This window comes from Alosa sapidissima, chromosome 6, assembly GCF_018492685.1.
Source record: "Alosa sapidissima isolate fAloSap1 chromosome 6, fAloSap1.pri, whole genome shotgun sequence".
In the NCBI taxonomy this organism is placed as follows: Eukaryota; Metazoa; Chordata; class Actinopteri; order Clupeiformes; family Clupeidae; genus Alosa; species Alosa sapidissima.
This window is the reverse complement of record NC_055962.1, coordinates 3470907-3492787: the sequence shown is the minus strand read 5'-3', so window position 1 is coordinate 3492787 and position 21881 is coordinate 3470907. Positions and strand designations below refer to the sequence as shown.

General features: G+C 42.7%; 1 protein-coding gene across 2 annotated transcripts; it reads left to right on the top strand.

Moving 5' to 3' along the window:
• Positions 1 to 1563: 1563 nt before the first annotated feature.
• On the top strand, positions 1564 to 17403 carry map3k7 (mitogen-activated protein kinase kinase kinase 7). 2 transcript variants are annotated; one of them, XM_042095147.1, is made up of 17 exons: positions 1564 to 2318; positions 2660 to 2770; positions 2942 to 3007; positions 3125 to 3170; positions 3733 to 3871; positions 4649 to 4773; positions 6741 to 6869; positions 7456 to 7586; positions 7675 to 7756; positions 8466 to 8584; positions 9409 to 9544; positions 10567 to 10647; positions 13120 to 13184; positions 13642 to 13702; positions 14207 to 14268; positions 14928 to 15043; positions 15277 to 17403. In XM_042095147.1, the coding sequence occupies exons 1-17, from the start codon at positions 2232 to 2234 to the stop codon at positions 15455 to 15457; spliced, it is 1737 nt and encodes a 578-aa protein (XP_041951081.1). In that variant the 5' UTR covers positions 1564 to 2231; the 3' UTR covers positions 15458 to 17403. The 2 variants fall into 2 exon arrangements, with proteins under 2 accessions (XP_041951081.1, XP_041951082.1); XM_042095148.1 differs by lacking the exon at positions 10567 to 10647 and having other exon boundaries at positions 1565 to 2318.
• Positions 17404 to 21881: the final 4478 nt, after the last annotated feature.

Here is a 21881-nt window from a genome sequence, read left to right as displayed (position 1 = left end):
TTTCAAAGTTTTTGTTAAAGCAGCTGGGGCAAGGAGGCTATGGTGTGCTGCCCTATAGCAACTGTGATACTGCACTGCTGCTGAGTGCAGTCTGTTGTGAAAACACAAATCCAAGTCCTGTTATTTTCTGATGGTTTAAAATAAAACATATCATCATAATCATCATCATAAAACATAATCAACATATTACCAGACCGCAAACTGTAACAATCTGAGTGATCTAGGCTACTGCTTTTGGGTATAGGCCTACAACAGGGTCATCGACTCAGACTGTCCACTATCCTCAATGCAAAGTTATATATTTTCATTATATATTCAACAAAAGTGATTTAGCTTTATCAAAATATAGCATTTGCAAAAGTATGTGAACCCACAGTTAATTTCTTGTAGCACCTCTTTTTGCACTACTTCAACCAAACGTCTTCTGTACCTTAACTAGTGTCTCGCATCTGAGACTTTTTGCCTACTCCGCTTTGCAGAACTCAGCCAGTCGAGAGAGGTCGGAGGGACACCTGGCATGTAGGCTACTGCCCGCTTCAGACCTAGCCAAAACATTTCTATTGAACTGAGCTCTGGACTTTGATTAGGCCAATCCAGGGTATGAATTTTCTTTATCTTAAGCCATTCCTTGATCATTTTGCTTGAATGCTTATAGGGTCATTGTCCTGTTGTAAAATGTGTTTCCTTCCTAGCTTCATCTCCCTAACTGACATGAGATTCAGATCAAGAATTTGTTGATAGGCCTGAGAATTCATGGTTTCCTGGATCATATGGAGTCGTCCAGGTCCAGAGGCAAAAGCAGCCCCATCCCTCCATATTTCCACTAATGGTTGCTCAAACCCTTTCCAAAGGAAGTCTGTTTCATTAATATGCTTAATTGATTTCAGCACACAAATATGTTTTATATTATTTACCTACTTGCCTTTAACAATGCAGCTGGGGTTAACTTACTTACATACATTAATTCCATGTTTCATGATTTTTTGGCTTCTCACAAAATTCCCTCTAAACAAGTCCATGCATCTGATACATATACACACCTGACAGTTCATATTTAAAAACTGGTGACGATAAAATAAGAAAATCATGATAAAACAACAGAAAACTCCAAACTGTTCAAGGGGTTCACACACTTTCAAGCAGCACTAGGCTACAGTATATCTAGGCCAATAATACTAGGCATATCTCTATTAGGCTAATGATTCTGGTGTCGTCTTTGCATTTTAACAGGTCTAGGCTAGGCCTACTTGGTTTGAGGCAACTGTGCTGTGACAATTTGGTATTTAAAAGGCCTAATTACCCCTAATAAATACCCATAATTACGGAAATCATTTTTATCATGGAAATTGGTCAGACAATCATAAAAAATAACCTGGTTTAAAAAAAGTAGGCCTATTCAATTGAGTAATCTGGGAAACTATTTGTGATACTATTGTTTGGGCAAAGTTGATTATCTGCAACAAACCTTTCACTTTGTCTTGACTTGATATTTGATCGCATATCTGAGGCAATGCTGACACTGAGCTGGAGGGGCAGAATTCAAGGGGACACGCACTTCCTGGAGCTGCTACAGTCGTTGCGGGGGAAAAAAACAAAGTAACCAATGGAAGACGTGACTTTAAAGTTGTAACCCGTTCTCAAATGGAGCGAAAATGGTTTTTGTCTCTTACGGACTATTTAGATACGTTGTTATCGCAAATGTAAGATCAATTATACCCCATGTCACAAGCGACTAAGCTTATGAGGGACGAACAGTCTACGGCGAGGGACTGTTACTTCATCCCTAGGCTGTAGCAAGCTATCTAGCTAATGTAACCAGGCCAGCAAGCGGCCTAACGTAGTGGCTCCAACGTTAGCTAGCTCCTTGTTTCTGTTACCCATTGTATGCTTTGTGTCAACGGTTAAAGTTTGTCTAAGCAATACTGGCTCGCCTGGGCATAGCAAAGTCTGTGGAGTCTACTCTACTACAGGTCTCGCGTCGAGATAACATTATGTGTCTTGCTTGTTAGCCGTCAAGATATTTGGGCTGACAGACCAGAGTAGCTAACTAGCTAACTAGCCTGTGGCTGTAGAGTTCGTAAAGTTACATATTTCTTTCGAGAAACTGTAACGTTGCATACCTGTAGTTATCGGTAACACCTGTGAATGCTTAGCGTTCTTTAGATCAGATTATTTTTGTTATTGAAATTACAATCATACGTTTTAATGAATTGCTAGCGTAGTAGCTAGCAATGTCTGTTCCTTCTGCCGATATGATTGAAACACCACCTGGATATCCTTTTGAAGAAATCGATTATGGGGATATTGAAGTTGAAGAGGTGAGTGTCTTTGTTCATTGAGGTAGGTTAGCCAGCTACACCTCTCCTACACCGTCAGATCTCCCGCAGAGACCCAAACATTTCCCCTTGTAAGCAATGATAAACGTTGGTTTGCCAACAACGTCTGTTGTAACTTGCAGCCAAAAACTGTTTCTCTGGATAATCTTGCTGCGCAGTTTACAGTGTTTACTGTTGCTGTTTTCCTATAGAGTAAAATTGTATCATATTCTAATATCCTCACTACTATCAGTACAACCAGTGACAATATATTTCCAGTAAGTAATGAAATACAGTTGTGCAGTGATCTATGTGCATACTTTACAACAACTCTTTATTCACAGGTGGTGGGCCGAGGTGCCTTTGGTGTTGTTTGTAAAGCCAAGTGGAGAGGCAAAGATGTCGCAATCAAAACGATAGAGAGTGAATCTGAGAGGAAAGCCTTTCAAGTGGAGGTAACTGTCCCCATTAAAGTGGTAAAAAGGGTGATGACCTTTGAAAGTCTAATTAACAATCCACAGTGCCCATATCTTTTCACCTACACATCATTAAGTGAAAGTAGTTGTTTATTGTTTGTTTTAAATGGGGTAGGATGTTGTGGAAATGTTCCATGTTTTGTCTCATAGTTGCGGCAGCTCTCTCGTGTGAACCATCCCAACATTGTGAAGTTGTATGGCTCATGTAACAACCCAGTAAGTACAGAAGCATGGTGCGCAGCACAACTTTGCACGTCAGTTTGGTTGGAAGGAGCTGTTTATGTATGATGCATTGGCCCCACACTAAAATAATCCCATTTTATCTGCTCTAAGGTATGTCTGGTAATGGAATATGCAGAGGGGGGCTCTCTGTATAATGGTGAGTTCCTCACTTTTTGTGGTGATTAGCCTACCTGCTGTTTGGGTTGGAAATTGTCCAGTTTGAGTCAATAATGGGTTGTTAAGGCAGCTACTTACTTCTCAAATTTCTGAGGTAGATTTTTGTCCAAGGTGAGGGTAATCCTTAGGTTCTACACTTTTCCACCTTTAAATGTATGCTTCAGTTGTAACCCAGTGTTATGTATTTGAGTCCCTTAGACATTTTCTGCATGAGTATACACAAACTGAAGAAGTTTTCTGTTTGATATAGCTTAAATATTGATGCATATGTTCAGTGTTAAAGTGTTTGATTGTCTTGTACACTCTTGTACACTTTACGCTGTGATTGTCTGTGGTTATGGTTCTCCAGTGTACACATGTGTTTATAAGCACCTTTCTGTGTGATTATGCCCGTATGTAAATTGAGGTGAATCTGTGAGTGTGGACATGTGATTGTTGCTATGAGCTGTCTTCTGTGGGTTGTGTTTGTTTGGTTACACCAGTGTGTGTGTGTGTGAGCGAGAATATCTGATTGTGTTAGTGACTGCACTCTCTGTTCACAGTGCTGCATGGTGCCGAACCCCTCCCCCATTACACGGCCTCCCATGCCATGAGCTGGTGTTTACAGTGCTCCCAGGGAGTCTCCTATCTACATGGCATGAAACCAAAGGCTCTCATTCACAGGGACCTCAAGCCACCCAAGTACGCTCTTCACCTCCGTATCTCTGCTAGCCCAGCACTCTTTCCCTTCCTCCTCCCCTGAGCTCTGTCACTCTACACTCTCTCCCTTTGTGGAGGCTATGTGTCACTACATGTGTCCTCCCTTACTCTGCTTCCCTCTGTCCCATGTGTTACTCTGCACTTCTGCCATTAAAAGCAGGGCCAATTTTGGCTTTATTATTTTCTGCCAAAAGAAATGAAATAGTGGGCTATTATGCTATCTACGTTTTAGAATATTTTAGCGTAGCATATAGAATAGTCTACTCACTTTTACCTCTACTTTCCTAATATAAGGATCTTGAAAGAAGTTTTGTGTATGTTTGCTCTGCTGTTTCCCCTTCATGTCTTGTGCCATTTGAGTGGGAAGAATTGTGTGGTTTATTGTGTGCCACAAACAGACTTGTTGAGTGTGGCTGCAGAGGGTTATTTATTAGGCTCAAATGATGAAAAGTCCCTGGCAGTGCACTGTGGGACTGACCAGCTGGTCTGTTTCCTAGAGACCTGACCTCGAGTTCCTGGGAAGAACTGGGGCACGATAGCCTGGCACAACAGTGTGTTGACTCTGATGTCCACAACCTTCATGTTGTCCCTCTCTCTCTTACTTTAAATACCATTTCACAAGGGTTATTTGCATTGTTTGCTAAATGGATCGAGTAAATATAGATGCTCTGTATCAAAAACGCTAATATATGAAACAGGTCTCCAAAGTGGGGATGTTGTTTGACTAATGTGTTTGTTGTTTGTTTGTTTCCTCCGTAGCCTCCTCCTGGTAGCTCATGGCACGGTGCTGAAGATCTGTGACTTTGGAACAGCGTGTGACATTCAGACACATATGACTAACAATAAAGGCAGCGCAGCGTGGATGGCACCCGAGGTGTTTGAAGGCAAGTATTGGAAACATGTCAAGCATGTAAAAATGATTTCAGACTATCGCTGTCAGGGTCCTGTCAGCCTACTCAGCCTTTGGGGACACTTTCACAGACAAGCTAATCAGACACATTTTCCATCGCTGCTCCCAGACAGTCACCACCAACCACAAAACTGAACTGCTGGTCCTCCCAGCTAAACCTACTATACATAATCACATCAACATCAAAATTGAACCTACCAGGGCTGCAAGAAATTTAGGAGTCATGCTCGACAACCAACTAACCTTCTCCGATCATGTTGCCTCGGTCGCCTGTTCGTGCCGTTTCGCACTCTACAACATACGGAAAATCAGGACTTACCTGACTCAATATGCTACCCAACTCCTGGTACAGGCCATAGTCATCTCACGACTTGACTACTGTAACGCCCTTCTGACAGGTCTCCCAGCCTGCACAGTGAGACCCCTTCAGATGATCCAGAACGCGGCAGCGCGCCTGGTCTACAACCAACCCGAAAGGGCACGTTACCCCGCTGCTCATCTAGCTACACTGGCTACCTATGGCTGCCCGCATCAAATTCACATTTCTAACACTTGCCTGCAAAGTAGTCTCCGGTTCTGCTCCCACCTACTTGAATGCCCTCATACAGGCCTATGCTACCTACCTGAGAGCTCCTCAGACGAACAACGTCTAGCTCTGCCACTGGTACGCTCAGGCCAATCCAAACTTTTCTCATCTGTTGTTCCTCACTGGTGGAACATACTACCAGCTCCTACTAGGGCAGGGACATCCCTCTCCATCTTCAAAAGACCCAGCTCTTCAGAGAATATCTCCTCTCGAAGCACTACTTACAACTAGCCTTGCTAATTCTAGCACTTATCACCTGACTAGAACTAAAACCTGACTGTTTAAAAACAGCACTCACTGATGCACTAACTTGCCCTTATTGTAGTCTACCTTTTTAAATAGTTTTAAATTGTTCTAGAATTGTTGGGAAAATTGTTTTTAAAAAGCTTTAAACTATTTACCATGTTGTAAGTCGCTTTGGTTAAAAATGCGTCAGCCAAATGTAATGTAACCACCATACTTGAAAGCTTATATTGTATGGTTTGCATCAGTTAGCTTGATAAAACCATCATGTTCCTATATTCCATGTGACTTCAGAGATGGCTTAATTGGTATGTGAGTATGTGAAGAATGTTCTCTTGTTTGACTTTAGTGTTGGGTACTTCCTTGTATTTTACTTTAGTCGTTGAACCTATGAGAACAAATCAGATGTTCAAGAGACTCTAGATGAGATTTAGATGTGATTGCATTCTGCAGTAATTGCAAAGTTTCTTCTCAAAGATAAATGAAAGGCAAATGAGACTCCTGCTTTTCATTTTTTCCCTCATTTAAGCTGTTAATGTTGTGCAATTTAAAAAATGAGCCTAGACACCCTCCCCTGTCAACAGGTTAAGTGGAAATGTAAATGAAGAGTTAGTCATTATCTTGTTTGTGTGGGAAGGAGCAGGGCTCCCACACAATTACACATCCTATTTGTCCCTGATCCCAAACTGCTCGCTGCTCATTTGCATCACTTGCAACAACAGTTTATCAAAGGCCTTGTGTGCTGCCTCTCAGAAGGTGCTTGTGTGCGATACAGTTTAATTTCACAATAATGCGGCGCGCTAGTTTACCAGGCGCTGCTTGAGGAAATGACCTCCTTGTTTTCTTTACGCCTGTTCAGAAGGTGCAGACGAGATAAAAGGGCCTCTGCCTCCCCTGGAAGTGTCTCTCGCTCACTCACTCCGCATCTCCCCCCTCTTCATCTTAAAAGTGCCACAGAGAGATGCTTTATGCCATCACATGGCTGTGCCAAGAGCAGCCTCTGCTTCATTTTGAAGGGTCTACTGGGTACTTTGTGTGTGTGTGTGTGTGTGATTGAGTGTGAGTGTTTTTCTATGAGCAACCATGACTAGCTCTGGTCTTTGTGTGTGCAGGCAGTAATTACAGTGAGAAGTGTGACGTGTTCAGCTGGGGCATCATCCTCTGGGAGGTCATCACTCGCCGGAAGCCCTTTGATGAGATAGGAGGCCCAGCCTTCCGCATCATGTGGGCCGTCCACAACGGTGAGTGAGGCACAAAGGAGGGCGGGGTTATGACTCTGACTGGCAGTACCTGAAAAGATGTGGACAAATGATTAAAGGTGCCATGTGTAAGAATTGAGGTAAAAATATCCAAAAAATGAGCTACACGCATCAAAAGAATGAGATGAAATAAGGGCGATAATGTCATTAAAAAAATGACAAGGTATAGTGCTGCAGAGATATCAACCTGAATTAGCATGCTAAATTACTAGCCACAGCCCGACAGGTGTCATAATTCCAGTTTCGGCCATGGGAGGCGGTATGCGGGCAACATAACCGCCAGCCAAAATGCAATACACGTGTCTTGGTTATTACTCTAGGGTAGACCAACTCCCTTTCTGGAGGTATACTGCCCCCATCTTTTATGGAATGTGGAGTATGAATTGATTTTTTGGCGGACATTACACATGGCACCTTTTAAACATAAATCTAGTGGGCAAACAACATAGTTTTACACAATGTGTAGCACACATTTGTGTTGTAATATTTTCAGATGGTAGTGGTTTGGGTTTTGTAAAATGTATTTTGAAAATCTGAAATCTGTTGTGGGTTTATGTTTGGTTGGCAGGCACACGCCCACCACTTATCAAGAACCTGCCCAAGCCCATCGAGAGTCTGATGACCCGCTGCTGGTCCAAAGACCCGTCCCAGCGGCCCTCCATGGAGGAGATAGTGAAGATCATGGTCCACCTGATGAAGGTACACACTTGACATGGCCTGCTGTTCCATCTCTGCATGTGTCCTCCAACAAAGCCCTGAGTGTCTCACGCTCTGCTCTAATTGCCAGTACTTTCCACGAGCTGATGAGCCCCTGCAGTACCCATACCAGTATTCAGATGAAGGCCAGAGCAACTCCGCCACCAGCACAGGTACTCTTTACACCTCACAGCACAGACCTGCTGCTGAGAGACTAACCCTTTCATTAGTGATGGTTCCTCACGTTACACATCACAACATTACACACTATGTGCACACATGTGCAGGCCAATGTTTCATAGATTTGTTTGATAATTTTTGTTTTTGTTTTTTTTTGAAAATTTTTTGTGGTAATGACTGTGACTAGTTCAGATCCGTGGTAGGCGTCACATGACCGCGGTAATGTGGTTGCCGTCCTAGCCCTGCAATACCATTGAGAATAAAAGAAATGCCTTATTGTTCATTGTTCATGGCTATAGCTAGTGGTGGAGCAGCAGTTGTAATAGAAATGTTTCTGCTGATGCAAGCTGTCCTAGTGGTCTAGCAGCAAGTTGCTGATTTTCTGGTAGTTGCAGCTGCCCGTCTACTCTAAGATTTATGAAACTGCCTTAAGTTTGTAAAAACAAGTTAGTCCTTTCCACCAAAAGCTCTTTTCCAAATGCATGCATATTTTACACCAATACCAACACCAATGGATGAATGAAAAAACACTGCACTGTCCCACACTTTACCGCCTCAAAAAACAAAATTAAATCCCAGAAGGACATGCCCCTGGTCCTCCTTACTTGAGTTGCATTCACTTCTGTTTTGGGGGAGAGCTTCGAGCCAAACAAACTTCACATTTGATTTTGACAGCAGATGTTTTTCTCTGTGCGATCTCAGGCTACACCTGCACCAGCACCAGCAACAAGAGTGACAACAATATGGAACACAGCAACTCTCCAGGGAGCAATGACACCATCAAGATCATGGAGACAAAGTTTGCACCCTACAAACCAAAGGTAGCATAGAATTTGTCCTCATCTTAAAAATTGCAGAGATCCTCCCCATTTTTCTCCCCTTTATACAGTCCTCTGCACTGTGTGTATCAGGGGTTAGACTGTCCACTGTAAAGGATGGCACAGGCGCTCCTCAGGATGAGGATTGTGTTGACCATCAAAGATTTAAATGTGTATTGAACATTAGGACAGAACTGTGACGCAGTGGTAAATATTACGAGAAACTATGATTAATCTGACTCCATAAAATTAAGAAATTGACCTCAAATAATTACCAAGTAGTTTAGCAACTATAGCAGAGTAGGGGCATGGCCTACGAGAAGAGATGTAATGGTGGGTAAATTAACAATGTATTACCAGTAAATCATAAAGATAGATGTGACCAATATCACTTAAACTGGTGTAGGTACTGTATGTCAATTGCTGGCTTTACAAGATGATCTAACGGGGATTAGAAAGTAAAAGTCAATTAACCGACTCCACAATTTTCTGCTTCAATCTGCCAACATTTCTCCAGGCCAGTTGAGAGGCTTCACAGATTATTGGGTTGTTTGGGATGGCCACTGAGTTCACTTGATTGCCTGTCTACTGAAACTCATCTAATGGGGTACAAAAATCTGTCTGCAACATGTGGCCGATATGATCGTTTTTTCCCTTTAGTGAATGGCAATGGTGTGGAATAACAAAAGATATATTTATATAAAAAGTGCAAGTACATTTTGGGTCGTCTTTGGATCATTCTGGCAGCTAGGTTACCCAGCACACAAGACCAAAGGAAATTCAGTCATGTTTCGTATCACTGTGATGACATTTGCTCTACTTGCCAGCCGGACCCCTTGCGGAGCCTGCCCCTGTCCAGGGGGGGCAGTGTGGAGAGCCTTTCCGGGAGAACACAGTGCCTGCCTTCCTCCGACAGCAAGAGAATGAGCGCTGACCTCTCAGAGAATGCCTTTTCTCCTGCAGGTAACATTATGTACACACACACAGAGACCGTATGGTGTACACCATATACAATATAAACCCCTATACACCGCCATACTGATGCAAATATATATATATATAAAAACATGTTTTTTTTGTTTTTGCCACTATAACAATTTGGGATGTTCTGCTGTAATATAATACCTCTCTCATGTCTGTCTGAGACAGGCTGAGGTAGGTTATAGTGCTGCGTCTCTGCTTATGTAACCTCACGTCTTATTCTGTTCTTTTATGTGTAAGAGGGGATGCCTCTCTGAATGTTAACATTGAGGCTTACAGGCAGGCCTATGCAAACGTTATGTCAATCAGTTCATCGGCACAGATTTTAAAGAGTCTCCACGTAAAAGCTTCCCATTTTCCTAACCAACCTTATACAGAAATGTGCTTATGCTGAAATTAAAAACAGCGGTGGTCCGCTCATCAAATTGTCTTGAAAATGTCTGCCCGCTTTGAAAAATTAATTCATGTTTTAATTTAATTCTTCAATACTTTTCCAATACATGTAACTTCATTGCCACTAATTGTGTTTTATTCTTTTCTGTCTAGTAATTAATAATGTATAGCCAGCTACAAATTCTCACCACCACTTAATGTTTGCAATAACTGGTAACTTCATTTCATATGTGGTGTTCAATCCTTCCAAACCCGTTGATCAGGTCAGTATGCAGGTGGTGTCCAGTTAGAGCTGCATTTTGGCTTCACTCCTCACGGTCCTCATCTGAGCAGCGTTGTCTCCTGACCGCATGTCCGCAGGCCTCCTGTGCCCCTGCTGTCGCAGTCACGCTCACTCTGCCAGCTGCTGTGCATGTCTGCTCTGCATGTCCCCCCAGTGCTTGTGGGGATTGGGGGATTGGGGTGGGTGGGTGGATGGATGGATGGGGGCAAAGGTTCGGAGGACTTGTGGAGGGGGAAACTGCCCCTCCTGCAAGCTTGTGGGCCCTGTTTCTGTGTAGTCTGCATGCCTGTGTACGCAGCTCTGTGTGTGTGTATGTGTATTTTTGCAGCACGCCCCCAGTATAAACGAGGTCACCGTAAAACGGCATCGTTTGGCACCATTCTTGATGTCCCCAAGATCGTCGTCACAGGTACCAGCAGTGTGCACCACCGCCCAGCTTCCTGGTGCCTGGATAGTTGACACTTAAACTCAATCAGAAGGTTGCTTTGACCTATGAGTCCAGTGTCTGTTACTCCAGGACAGAAAACGTCAAGCCACGGCCGATCACTGCAGGGGCTTGACCAGAGAAATCCCAACCTGCTTTGTGGTTTCTCGTCAGTCACCTCTAGCATCAGCCTATCTTTTTGCTGGATTTGTTGTACATTTGTGTCAAGCCTGGAGTAACACTCACATTGTTGTTCTCTGTTCCTCTCTTGTGTGGTGCATTGATGAGCTTCATTCTGTGCTTGCATCTTACGTCATCCTCCAGCCTCAAGGTTCTGATCACCAGAGTTCAGACATGAGATGATGTATCCAAGTCACTTTCATCCAAAAGAAAATTTACCCCCCCCCCCCCCAAATTATCCTCCATTGTATATTTCATATATAGATATCTGTACTTGATCATAAGTCAAGGTTATATCCAAGAAAAGCGGAATTCCGAAGTTGCTAGCATAAATTATGTTCCTATACCCACCGGCACGCAGATGTGCACCTTAGCAACTCTGCTCAGTTTCTCCATGACTGGACTCGGGATCTGGGGGCGCGAGGTGACGTGGATGTGGCCTGATGAACTCATTAGCCAGCCTGTGGGCCTGTCCTGTCTGTGTTGCTTTGCTGCTGTCGGTGGAGGAGAGCGGTGCCGGGGCTTCTGGGTCGTCCTTGTCCCTCATGTGGAAAGGACACGGTGGAGGCTTAGCCTTGCGTTCATTAGCTTAGCCAAAAGCCATTTTGATTAATTTCCCTCACATTTAGGGTCACTGCTATTCTTACCCGGTGTAAGCAGACAGAAGGAAATGGGGACAGTCAGCAAGAGCTGGGGGAAAGAGCCCATGTTGTATTTGGAACATAGCTGCATGAAACATGTCCTGCATGGTACTAAATGTTTTATGTCCAGGGGAGGCTAATGAAATGGGTGTCCCGTTGGTGTTGCCATTCCGGTTCGTGCATGAGCTCGCCTGTATGTCCTTATATGTGCTGCTCACTCACATCTTTATTAATTCAACATGAGTTAGTGTGCAGGTGACGACGCGTATTTGCCAAGCTCTAGTGCTGAAACATTATTCATTTGATGTTTATATAGATAGCATAACAGTCCTCTCGTTCTCACTACATGACCGTTTCGTACCTCATGCAAAATGAGAAACACTATGAGTGATTAACACGATTGTCGATGTGTTCAACACCAAATTCGTTTAGGAAGATCTACTTGATTGTACTGACAGCCACAGTCTATGCCACAGTACGAGTCCATACATTGCAGGCAACACACAAACATACAAGTCGAATGAGGTTCGGTGCTGTTTTACCAAAAGACATGACTATTTTAATTTGGTAACCGTGGCTCATGATTTGCAGCATCAGGTGGGACTGTACTGTTTCTCAACCTATTACACAATATACATATTTGTTAATATTTATCATTTTATATTAAATTTAATTTTATATCAATGTTTATCATTTGTAATTTTATATTAACTTTCCAACCCCTATCTGTCAAACTAAGTGCCCCAAAAGTAAATAAAACGTTCAGCATTCAGTACTAAACAATTTTTCAGTATATAGTAAAAATGTTCAATTTGGTTGAAATTCTTTACAGGCTGCATTTCAGATGTCCCAAGCAAGGGAGCATTGTAATTCCAAGCCAGTGCTTGAATTTACACTCATAAAATCAGGGCTGTAAAGCTTTCCTTTATCCGCTTCTAGCTATTTGTGCGTTCCACTACCAGGTGGACATCCCAATGTTTCTCCTTCCCTCCCAGCTGATTGTTAGCAGAGTATGAAGTAGAGCCAGGAGTTGTCTTCTGCTTGTGTCCGTGTCCCACCCACACTGGCAGGTCCCTGAAATAGTTCTCCTCCCTAGAGCAGTTCCCCAGTGTCTGCCCAACACACACACCTCCCCCCCCAGCCCCTCAGAAGAGAAGAGAAAATAAGGTGTGACAGAAGCTGGCCAAAGTGTGCCAGCTTAACTGTCTATGTAGAAGTTGTGGTATGTGGTGCTGTTTCTGTGTGTGTGTGTGTTTCTGTGTGTGTGTGTGTGTGTGTGTGTGTGTGTGTGTGTGTGTGTGTTGGGATATAAGGGGAGGGTGTGGGTCACATTATGGCCACATTAGAGCACATGTCAGCGAGTGGCCAGTTAAGTCTGTGCAGCTGTCCCCACGTCAGTGTCTGGACCCACAGAGGCTTGCCCTGTGATGGGGCAGGCACACAACACAACTCAATCAACATTACAGCGGACTACGCTGCTCTTCTCTTTTTCTCTCCATTCTCTCTCTCTCTCTCTCTCCACCTCTCTCACTCCCTCTCTGTCTTTCTCTCTTTCTCTGAACCCATCCTCCCTGTTTCCCTGTCTATCTCACTGTCTCTTTGTTTTTTTCTTTTCTGTCTGTCCTCTTTCTCGTAGCTACCTGTGAGCCCCAGAGACGCAGATCTGTGCAGGACCTCCCAGCTGTCGTCACCGAGTCTCAGGTAAGACTCCCCCATCAAACACACATACGCACAAAATACTGAAGAGACGGACAGAAGAATCTTTTCTCTTTGACAACACACAAGTGCCACTCGCTGCTATAGATTTTTGTAAGGGCACATAATTTATGTCTCATTACAAAACAGCTCTTGTACACTGATCTTTTGTTTACTGGGTTTAGCTATTTTTGGATATGTCTACAAACCATGTTGATGATTTCCTGATAGAATATGGACCTTTTCTTTCCTTGCTTTGTGGTTGTTGTCTGCCTGCATAGCATGGGTGACACACTGCACTTTTCTGGGCTACAACTGCTGTTGTAAAACACACTCCCAAGAATGTGTGACCTCAGTGAAGATGTCTGAGACCAAGCCCATGACGTGCGTGCGTGTGTGTGTGTGCACTTGTGTGTGTGCACTTGTGTGTGTGTGTGTGTGTGTGTGTGTGTGTGTCTTACAGGGGAGTAGAAGCAGCAGCAGGTCTTCCAGCCCCAGTGTGAGGATCACTCCAGACAAGACAGGCAAGGCTGCCACTGTTCACATCACTCCTCATCATCACAAGAGCTTTCCTGTCAATAATGCAATCACTGTTCAACTCCACCTACTGAGATAATGACTACTCTATACTAATATATGTAAACACCATAAATGGGGACACAAAAAGCCAAACTATTTGCCTTCCATAAATCTGGCTTAAGGATACTGCAGAATATGACTCTTTGACCCTTACGCAGAGGGACATCTCTTGGTGCCTTTGAGGGAGAGTATGTTCATCTTGGGGTGAAATATAATGAGCATAATATTGAATCCAACATTTTCAGCTTTGGCTCTGTTTTCGTAGGGAATTGGCTAGCCGTATCCACTGAATTGCAGACATTGCATAAGCCTCATCAATGATTTAAAGCTCTTGCTTTCTGTCGGTGTGAAGGGTTATTTCTGTCGAATCCTGTCATCTCTGTTGATAAAAAGGCTTGAGTTTGCTTGCAGCAAGCCTTGATCAAAACAAACTGCTCTTGTATCCACAGATACCAACGGCTCAGACAACTCCATTCCCATGGCATATTTGACTCTAGACCACCAGCTGCAGGTACGGCCTGTTTCCAGCATCCTGCTGAAGATCCATAGTGTAGGCTGCATGCACAATAAAGGATCCATAGTGTAGGCTGCATGCACAATATAAGATCCATAGAGTAGGCTGCATGCACAATATAAGATCCATAGAGTAGGCTGCATGCACAATATAAGATCCATAGAGTAGGCTGCATGCACAATAAAAGTATTGTAAGTATCTGTATCTAGGCCCTAGCCGTGGCGCGGCTGGCTGGGGCGCCGGTGACCCGGGTTTAGTTCCCGCCCCGTGGTCCTTTCCGGATCCCGCCCCGACTCTCTCTCTCCCGCTCACTTCCTGTCGCTCTCCACTGTCCTGTCGCATTGAAGGCATGGAAGCCCAAAAAATATACTTAAAAAAAAAAAAAAAAAGTATCTGTATCAAAGTCTGCAATAGTCTTAATTTGGGTAAAAAAATATACATTTTGTTGACTCCGATGAAGAATGATGCATGCCATACATAGAACAGTCATTTAAAGAATTAAAAACATACTTTCCGATAACTGTTGGCGTAGAGATATGAGCTTATTGGTAATCCTTTTCTGGAGTGTGTATTTTTACCACATTAGGCTGATTCTGATCATTAGTATAAATCCTCTGTGAACTCAGCCAGTGGTTTGATGATGTGGTTATTTGCAGCCCCTGGCTCCATGTCCCAACTCTAAAGAATCCATGGCTGTGTTCGAGCAGCACTGCAAAATGGCACAGGAGTACTTGAAAGTCCAGACCGAAATTGCCTTGCTGATACAGAGAAAGTAAGTCAATCTTCATTATCAGATACAATTATAGAAGTGTGAAGATTGACATCGATATGTTTTGAGATACTCAAAAGCTTTGCTTTCTCTATACATCTTTGTAATTGTCGTGCGATGGACCCACTGTCACTTGAAGCTCTTTGATGATTTCCTTTGCAGATAAAGCATAAAGGAACGAATAAGATGGCTAATCTCTTTTGTTTGTGTGTGGTGTCCTACTTGGCTTCATGTAGGAAAGAGCTGATCGCTGAACTGGACCAGGATGAGAAGGACCAGCAGAACACGTCCCGTCTGGTGCAGGAGCATAAGAAGCTGCTGGAGGAGAACAAGTCCCTGTCCACCTACTACCAGAAGTGCAAGAAGCAGCTGGAGCTGATCCGCGCACAGCAGCAGAAGAGGCAGGGCACGTCCTGATGGGCAGCCCACCGCCGCCCTCGGAGCTCACGCTACCCAATCATATGAGCTGCATCACACACTCACTCACACACACACACACACTCGCCTACACAGACAGTATGCCCAAAGCCCTCTCCTTGTGTTTGGGATTAGATCTAGTCAAGTGTCAAAGCCCTCCCAACGTGACTGCTAACTTTGTTCCCAGCGTTCTGCATTACAGTGGAGCTAGTCCACCCTCCGTTGTACTTTTAAGGAGAGCTGCAGTCTGCTCCATCCGTGCATGCTACATGAGCGCATCTCCCGGGTCAGGACACGTCAAAGGAACTGGGCACGTTTTGCACCCTGGACTCAGCGGTCGGCGTGAGTTTCGTTAGGGGTCTCTCCAAAGTTTCCAAGACCAAACGATTAGGCCTTGCTCCATTTGCCCATTTGAGCCTTTTACGCGTGAGGTGCCTGTCTGTGTGTGTGTGTGTGTGTGTGTGTGTGTGTGTGTGTCTGTCTGTTTTTGTGAGTGTCTTTGTCTTTGTCTTTGTGTGTGTGTGTGGCACACGTTTGTAGTGCAGACAAATGCTGGATAAATGGGTTCTCCATAGAGGTCAGCATGTATATGTGTTTATTCAACAATTGTCTGCTGAATGGCTCATCCACTTTGTACAGGAGACCTATTCCTATCATCCCCTGCTCCAACACTACTACATTGCTAGTCCTCTATAGTGCTATAGTATTTGTACTGTACTACTATAGTCCTCATGAATGTGAAAGAAGAAATGGCAAATGAAATTTAACTTCAACAGTGGAACTGATAACGGATCACATTTTATTTGTTAATTTAAACCCTACTTGTATTGGGAACTTACACCAAATATGTCATGTGACCTTTTAAAAGTGCATCCATTACCACTTTTGACCAAAAGAAAGTATTGACAGTGTTGCGGGATGCATATTGATATATTGCACATCACTCCACCAGGGTTTTTGCTAAGGAAGAGTCTCGGTCTGGTCTCAAAAAAGGATGCAATATTTATAACCTGCTTTTAGCTTTCTTTTAGTCTGTATTTGCTGGTGTTGAAAGGACAGTCCTGAGTGGATTGTTGCTTATTGTACCTGCTTAAGAGGAGAAAAGAAATATTTCTGTTCTTTTGTTTTTTTTTTCTCTCAACATGTTAATCATGACTTCAGTATTCTTCTTTAGTCTTTTTTTTTTTATCCCATAGACGAATTTGTATAATAATGTAAACACTGACTCCACCGTAGAGCTTTGTTTTTCATGGATCTGGTCGTTTGTGTACGGATCATGTCTCCCCCCCTCTCTGTTTGTAAGTATTTTTAGTTCACATGTTGCCTTAGAGTTGAATTGTTTGCATTTTAACTGATCTGTTGCTTTAACACGACATGAATCATGTGCACCTCACTTTGATCATATGTGTTGCATAAATTGCAGTTGTGGGCCATAAGGATGAAATCTGAAAATTTTCTGTTCAGAATTATGTTCTCAAGTGTGCAGCAGAAATGATGAAGGCACAACTCTGGTCGGCCCTCTCAGAGCGCATGTGGTAAATTGCCTTTAGCTTGTCATGCCATCACTTCACTCGTCTCTGTGGATGAGTGATCTCTGAGGAGAGATGCAACCCAGCCATTTATTCTCTCAGTGCTGACACAGTCATTCTCCCTCAGATGTTTTGCACAATCAAAAGGTTGTTCTCAACAAAGATAAGGGTCGCTAATCTTGTTCATGCTCAGATGTGAAATGACGGAACTGTGCTGAGGAGCGATGGGAAGTTGTCAGTTTGTTGTTAACCACACGGCTGGAGAAGTGGCTGTCCCCTATATTCTTTCACATGTTCAATAACTGTACTGTAAATAGCTAAGAAATTCGATTTCTTAAAGATGATGGGCAAGGGATTATGCAAGTGAAGATCACAACATGCAATAAAATGGAACAGGTGGACATGGGCTTAGCTTAAGTTCTTTGTGGTTTGTGTGTTCTGTTTGAGTTGTGTGTGTGTTGCATGTAATGATGAGTGACTAAATGCCTTATTCAGAGGAAGGGAAATGGACACATTAGGAAAGCACATCTCCTGAACGCCTGCAGTGTTTCTGAACTTGAATGAACTGAACAAATACTTGTTCAAGATAAAGAACGAGTCAAAACAATCACACATTTTTAATAATCTGTGTAGTGTATGTCTGCTTTGGTTGTGTAGGCTATTCGTTTTTTAAGAGACAAACAATTATTGGGTCCTTCCACTTTGGTCTAGTGAAGTGGGCGGGTCTTGCTATAGCGCGGATTTCTACAGAGCAGTCATACAGAAAGCTACCAGCAGGTGGCGCAACTGCTCCTGCTTCGTTCTGCACAGGCAAGATGAATGAGACTTGATCTCCGCAGACAAAGAAAATGATTCTGACCTCAACCGGTGACAATAAAGCCATGGGTGATAAATGTTTTTGTTGCTTGTTATTTAAAAACTGCAGCAAATATATAGCTACAGCACACCTGAATCTGTGCTTCAAATATGTAATGTTGTGAGGGAGTGTTTTCATCTTTAAATGTTAATTAATTTCAAGAGAATAGTGTTTCATTTAGGTATATTATCCATATTTTCTTCATGATGTGTTTGAAGTTGAATCTTTGTCAAACTGCTAGTAATCCCATAATTGGGATTTACTAATTCTCCACCTTCCCCAATAGGTAAACTACAATGGGCTGAACGGACACATTCAAACTGGGCTAAGAAAGCTATAAAAATGGAGTCAAATGCAGATGTATTTTTACAGGTGTTTTTGTTATAAAATAAAGGTGGTGATTTAGACTAAGTGTAAGAGCTGTTACAGATGTATGATCTGTGTATGTTAATGACTATGTTGTTAATGTCATTGTGGTTTTGCATAATATGCCCAAAGCCCATGGTTTTTGTCCTTATTTAAAGCCTGGTTGCCACTTGTGGAGACAAGAAGCATCATTCATCTTTTGCTGGAAAGAAAAGTTCACTTGAAATGTACATCAGATTTTTATTGTGGTAACCATGGAAACTGCCAGGAAATGGTGGAGATGTTGCAGTTTTTAGTAATGGACTGAATTTGGGTCATAATATCTTCTTATTGGTCTATAAATTGCACAGTGTTCCAGTTATATATTCCATTAATCAGAATGAATCCCAGGCCAGCTTGGAAGGTGGCTGTGGGCTATTATATCAAAACTGGTTTATCTTTTCTAGATGATATCCTTCACCCTTCAGAATTATGTGATGGTTTTCCCTATTTTAATGAAAAACTAAACTTAAAGTGCACTGTAAAAAACATTACAATCACTTTATCTTGTTTTATACTGTCCATATTAAATTATTATTTGTGTGGGCACTGTATTGTCAAATAAGAGGGTAAAATCTCATTCTAAATTTAGATTTCTTGAATTTCCCCTGGGGATCAGTAAAGTATCTATCTATCTATCTATCTAGATTGAGGTTAGCACTAATGTGAATATTATGCATAAGTATGAGTGTATTGGTTTCACTGAAATAATCATCCTTCCTCCTAGTTCTTAAGATTGGTTAAATTAATTAAAGAAATTTGCTATTTTTGAAGTGTCACTTTCACACCTTTAGAAATGCAAGTGAGAAACTACATCAATTAACCATGCATTTTTCTCCCAATTAAATATACCACCAGAAGCTCTCCTTTTTTCTGTGGAAGGCCTCTTATAATCAGGCCCCAACCATGTAATATTTGTTTGTACCTTTGATCTCATAGCTGGAAATTGTCTGTGCATCCTCAGTTATCAGCTTGTGTTGTAGAAATAAGGCCTGTTAATAAGGGGTTAGAGAAGAAGGCTGAAGACTTTTATCTAGACAATGAGCTGCTCATCACTCCTGCTTGCAACAAAATGAGCTGAAGATTGCTTAAAATGCAGACAGCAAGGCAAGCTCTGCAGAAACACCCAGGGGCCCCCTCAGGATGGCTGATGAAAGACAAGTTAACAGCCTGTTGTCACCATACATCCTGAGAGCGCTCTTGCTTTAAACACGCCACCAGGCACATATGCAGCAATTCTCTGCTGCCCTGTAGACTGTATGGTGTGGATGCCTCCATGTGTGTGATCATGCCCTGTAGACTGTATGGTGTGGATAAGTAGGTAAGTAGTACAGTGGAGGCACACGTTACTGAATTTTATACTGACGTTACTAAATAACCTACTGGTATACAGGAACTCCAGCTATATATATATATTAGCTGCAAACAGCGATGAGGGGGCCAAGCAGCCCAGCAGGGCATAGTTGCCATGGAAACTTCATGTAATTATGTCAAAGGCATGGCTGTATGGGCTGGTTTAGTTTAATGGTAAGTTTAATGTCAGTTGACTAAAGATTGGCCAAGATACGCATTCACTTCCTGTTTGAATGATTCACAAATGAATTCCATAGGCTGTAAAAAAAGTGTTTTGAAAATGATTCCATTAGGAAATTTGGTGAAGATTTGACAATGTGAAAACTTTTTTTTTTATATGAAACCCAACATATCCGAGATATCACCAGACACAATAACCCATTTTAGAAGGCCAATATTTTAAAAGGTATTAAGAAAACACATTTGCTCATTGTCACACCCCCAGTGGTAATGCTAGAACGCTTGAGGCACAGACATGAAATTTTGTAAAAGGAACCATGGGGCTTGACCCCAGTCAGTGTGCCAAATTCCACAACTTTCTACCATATGGTTCAAGGGGCTGCCTTAGACTCCAATAGCAGACTTGCTGCGTGTCCCCAAAATCATTTTGTGCTCTAAGCAGCAAAAGACATACCAGCAGTATTTTTATGTTATTATGAGTTATGTGGAATTAAGTAAATGTGGTTCATGTTTCACTGAAATGTCTAAAAATTCTGATTTGTTAATTGGCGTACTGAAGCTACCGTACGTACGGGAAAAGCTCCTGCTCACTGCCTCTGCTTCCTCCTCACCTGGTCTGCAATAAGACATTTTGCAGCAGTGCATATGTAGTATCATTGTGACCCATGTGTCACATTTCATGAAAGTCTCATTCATACAATGTGAGCAATATGATGCATGAAGATTATTCCATATATTCTATAACATTTCAACTTTATTGTAATTGGGCAGCAGAGTACAAGTACAGAGACAATGAAATGCAGTTTGCGTCTAACCAGAAGTGCAAAAAACTAAACCAAGTTCTTAAATGTCTTTTTGAAGAGACTGGAACTACACTACTCTATTTGTAAAAAAACAAACCTCAGTCAAGCTGTGATTTATTTGTTCATTTGTTCAATTCATTTCTCCTGAAGATTCTGAAGAGGGACCCTGTTTCTTGTTGAAAAATCACATGCATTGTGCCCTTGTTTTCACACTCAACTCTAACATCCTAAAAAAAACATCACAGTGCAAAACAAAATGTTATACATACACAGAGAAGGCAAGGGAGGGCTGTGTAGAGAGCGGTACTGTGCGACAGGCTGTTATTATGGGCCATATGACTGACAGCAAGTGGGCGAAAAGGTAATTGCTGAAGTATGCTTGTGGTGACGGGGGCCCTCAGTGGAGCGGATGTATGACAGACTAAGGCATGCAGAGAGAGAGAGAGAGCACAAAAGTGATGATTCATCTGTCACACCCTGTTCCTCTCTGTTTGTTTGTGCGTCCTGTAGACAGAGCCCTTCAACAAGCTACCGTGTCATGCCGATGGTCTGTCTCCAGTCATCTCTGCCTCTGCCTCAAAAACAACACGAGTGATGCAGTGCGCCACAGCTTTTATTTCCCATCGACTTCACACAGCCCAGACGCGTCCACGGAGTATCTTTCACTAGAAAAGCCACAAAGATATGCTGATGGCCTGCAATGGGGGGGAAATGATTCAAAGATCTTACGTCTTCAGCTCGGTGTTCATTTGTCAACGGCTAACAATTCCATCACTTTTCATCTCGCCAGCCAGAAATGACACAGCAGCGGTTGGAACTGGCTGTAAACAAACAGCCGTGTTGTTGTTCGACTGGTTTGTGTTGAGTGCAACATGTGGGTGATTGAGGGATAGACTTGTGCCAAAACAAAGCTAGGTTTGACACCAGTCTGAACTTTGCAACCTCATGTAACCGCCTCCACACTCAAACACCCACACTTGTCCACACTTGACAAATGTGGAATAACAGCATGTCAGCTAAATGAGTTCTGCCTTTTATTCAGTCTAAGTCAAAAAGTCTCTTTAAAGTAGGGTGATGCAAACACCTCATTACCGTCAGGAGTGCAGGTAAGTCTTGTCAGTTGCATGAGACACACAGCACATCCTGTATTGAACATGCCCTGAAGAGGTTGTCAAAGATTGAGGAGGAGACACTGCTCCTGACCTGTGTACAATGATAGCCGCAAGCAGACCTTTCAGTAGTTCATCTAATATGTCCATCTGTGTCCATGTTTTGGGGATGCCTTCAGTATTTTAGCT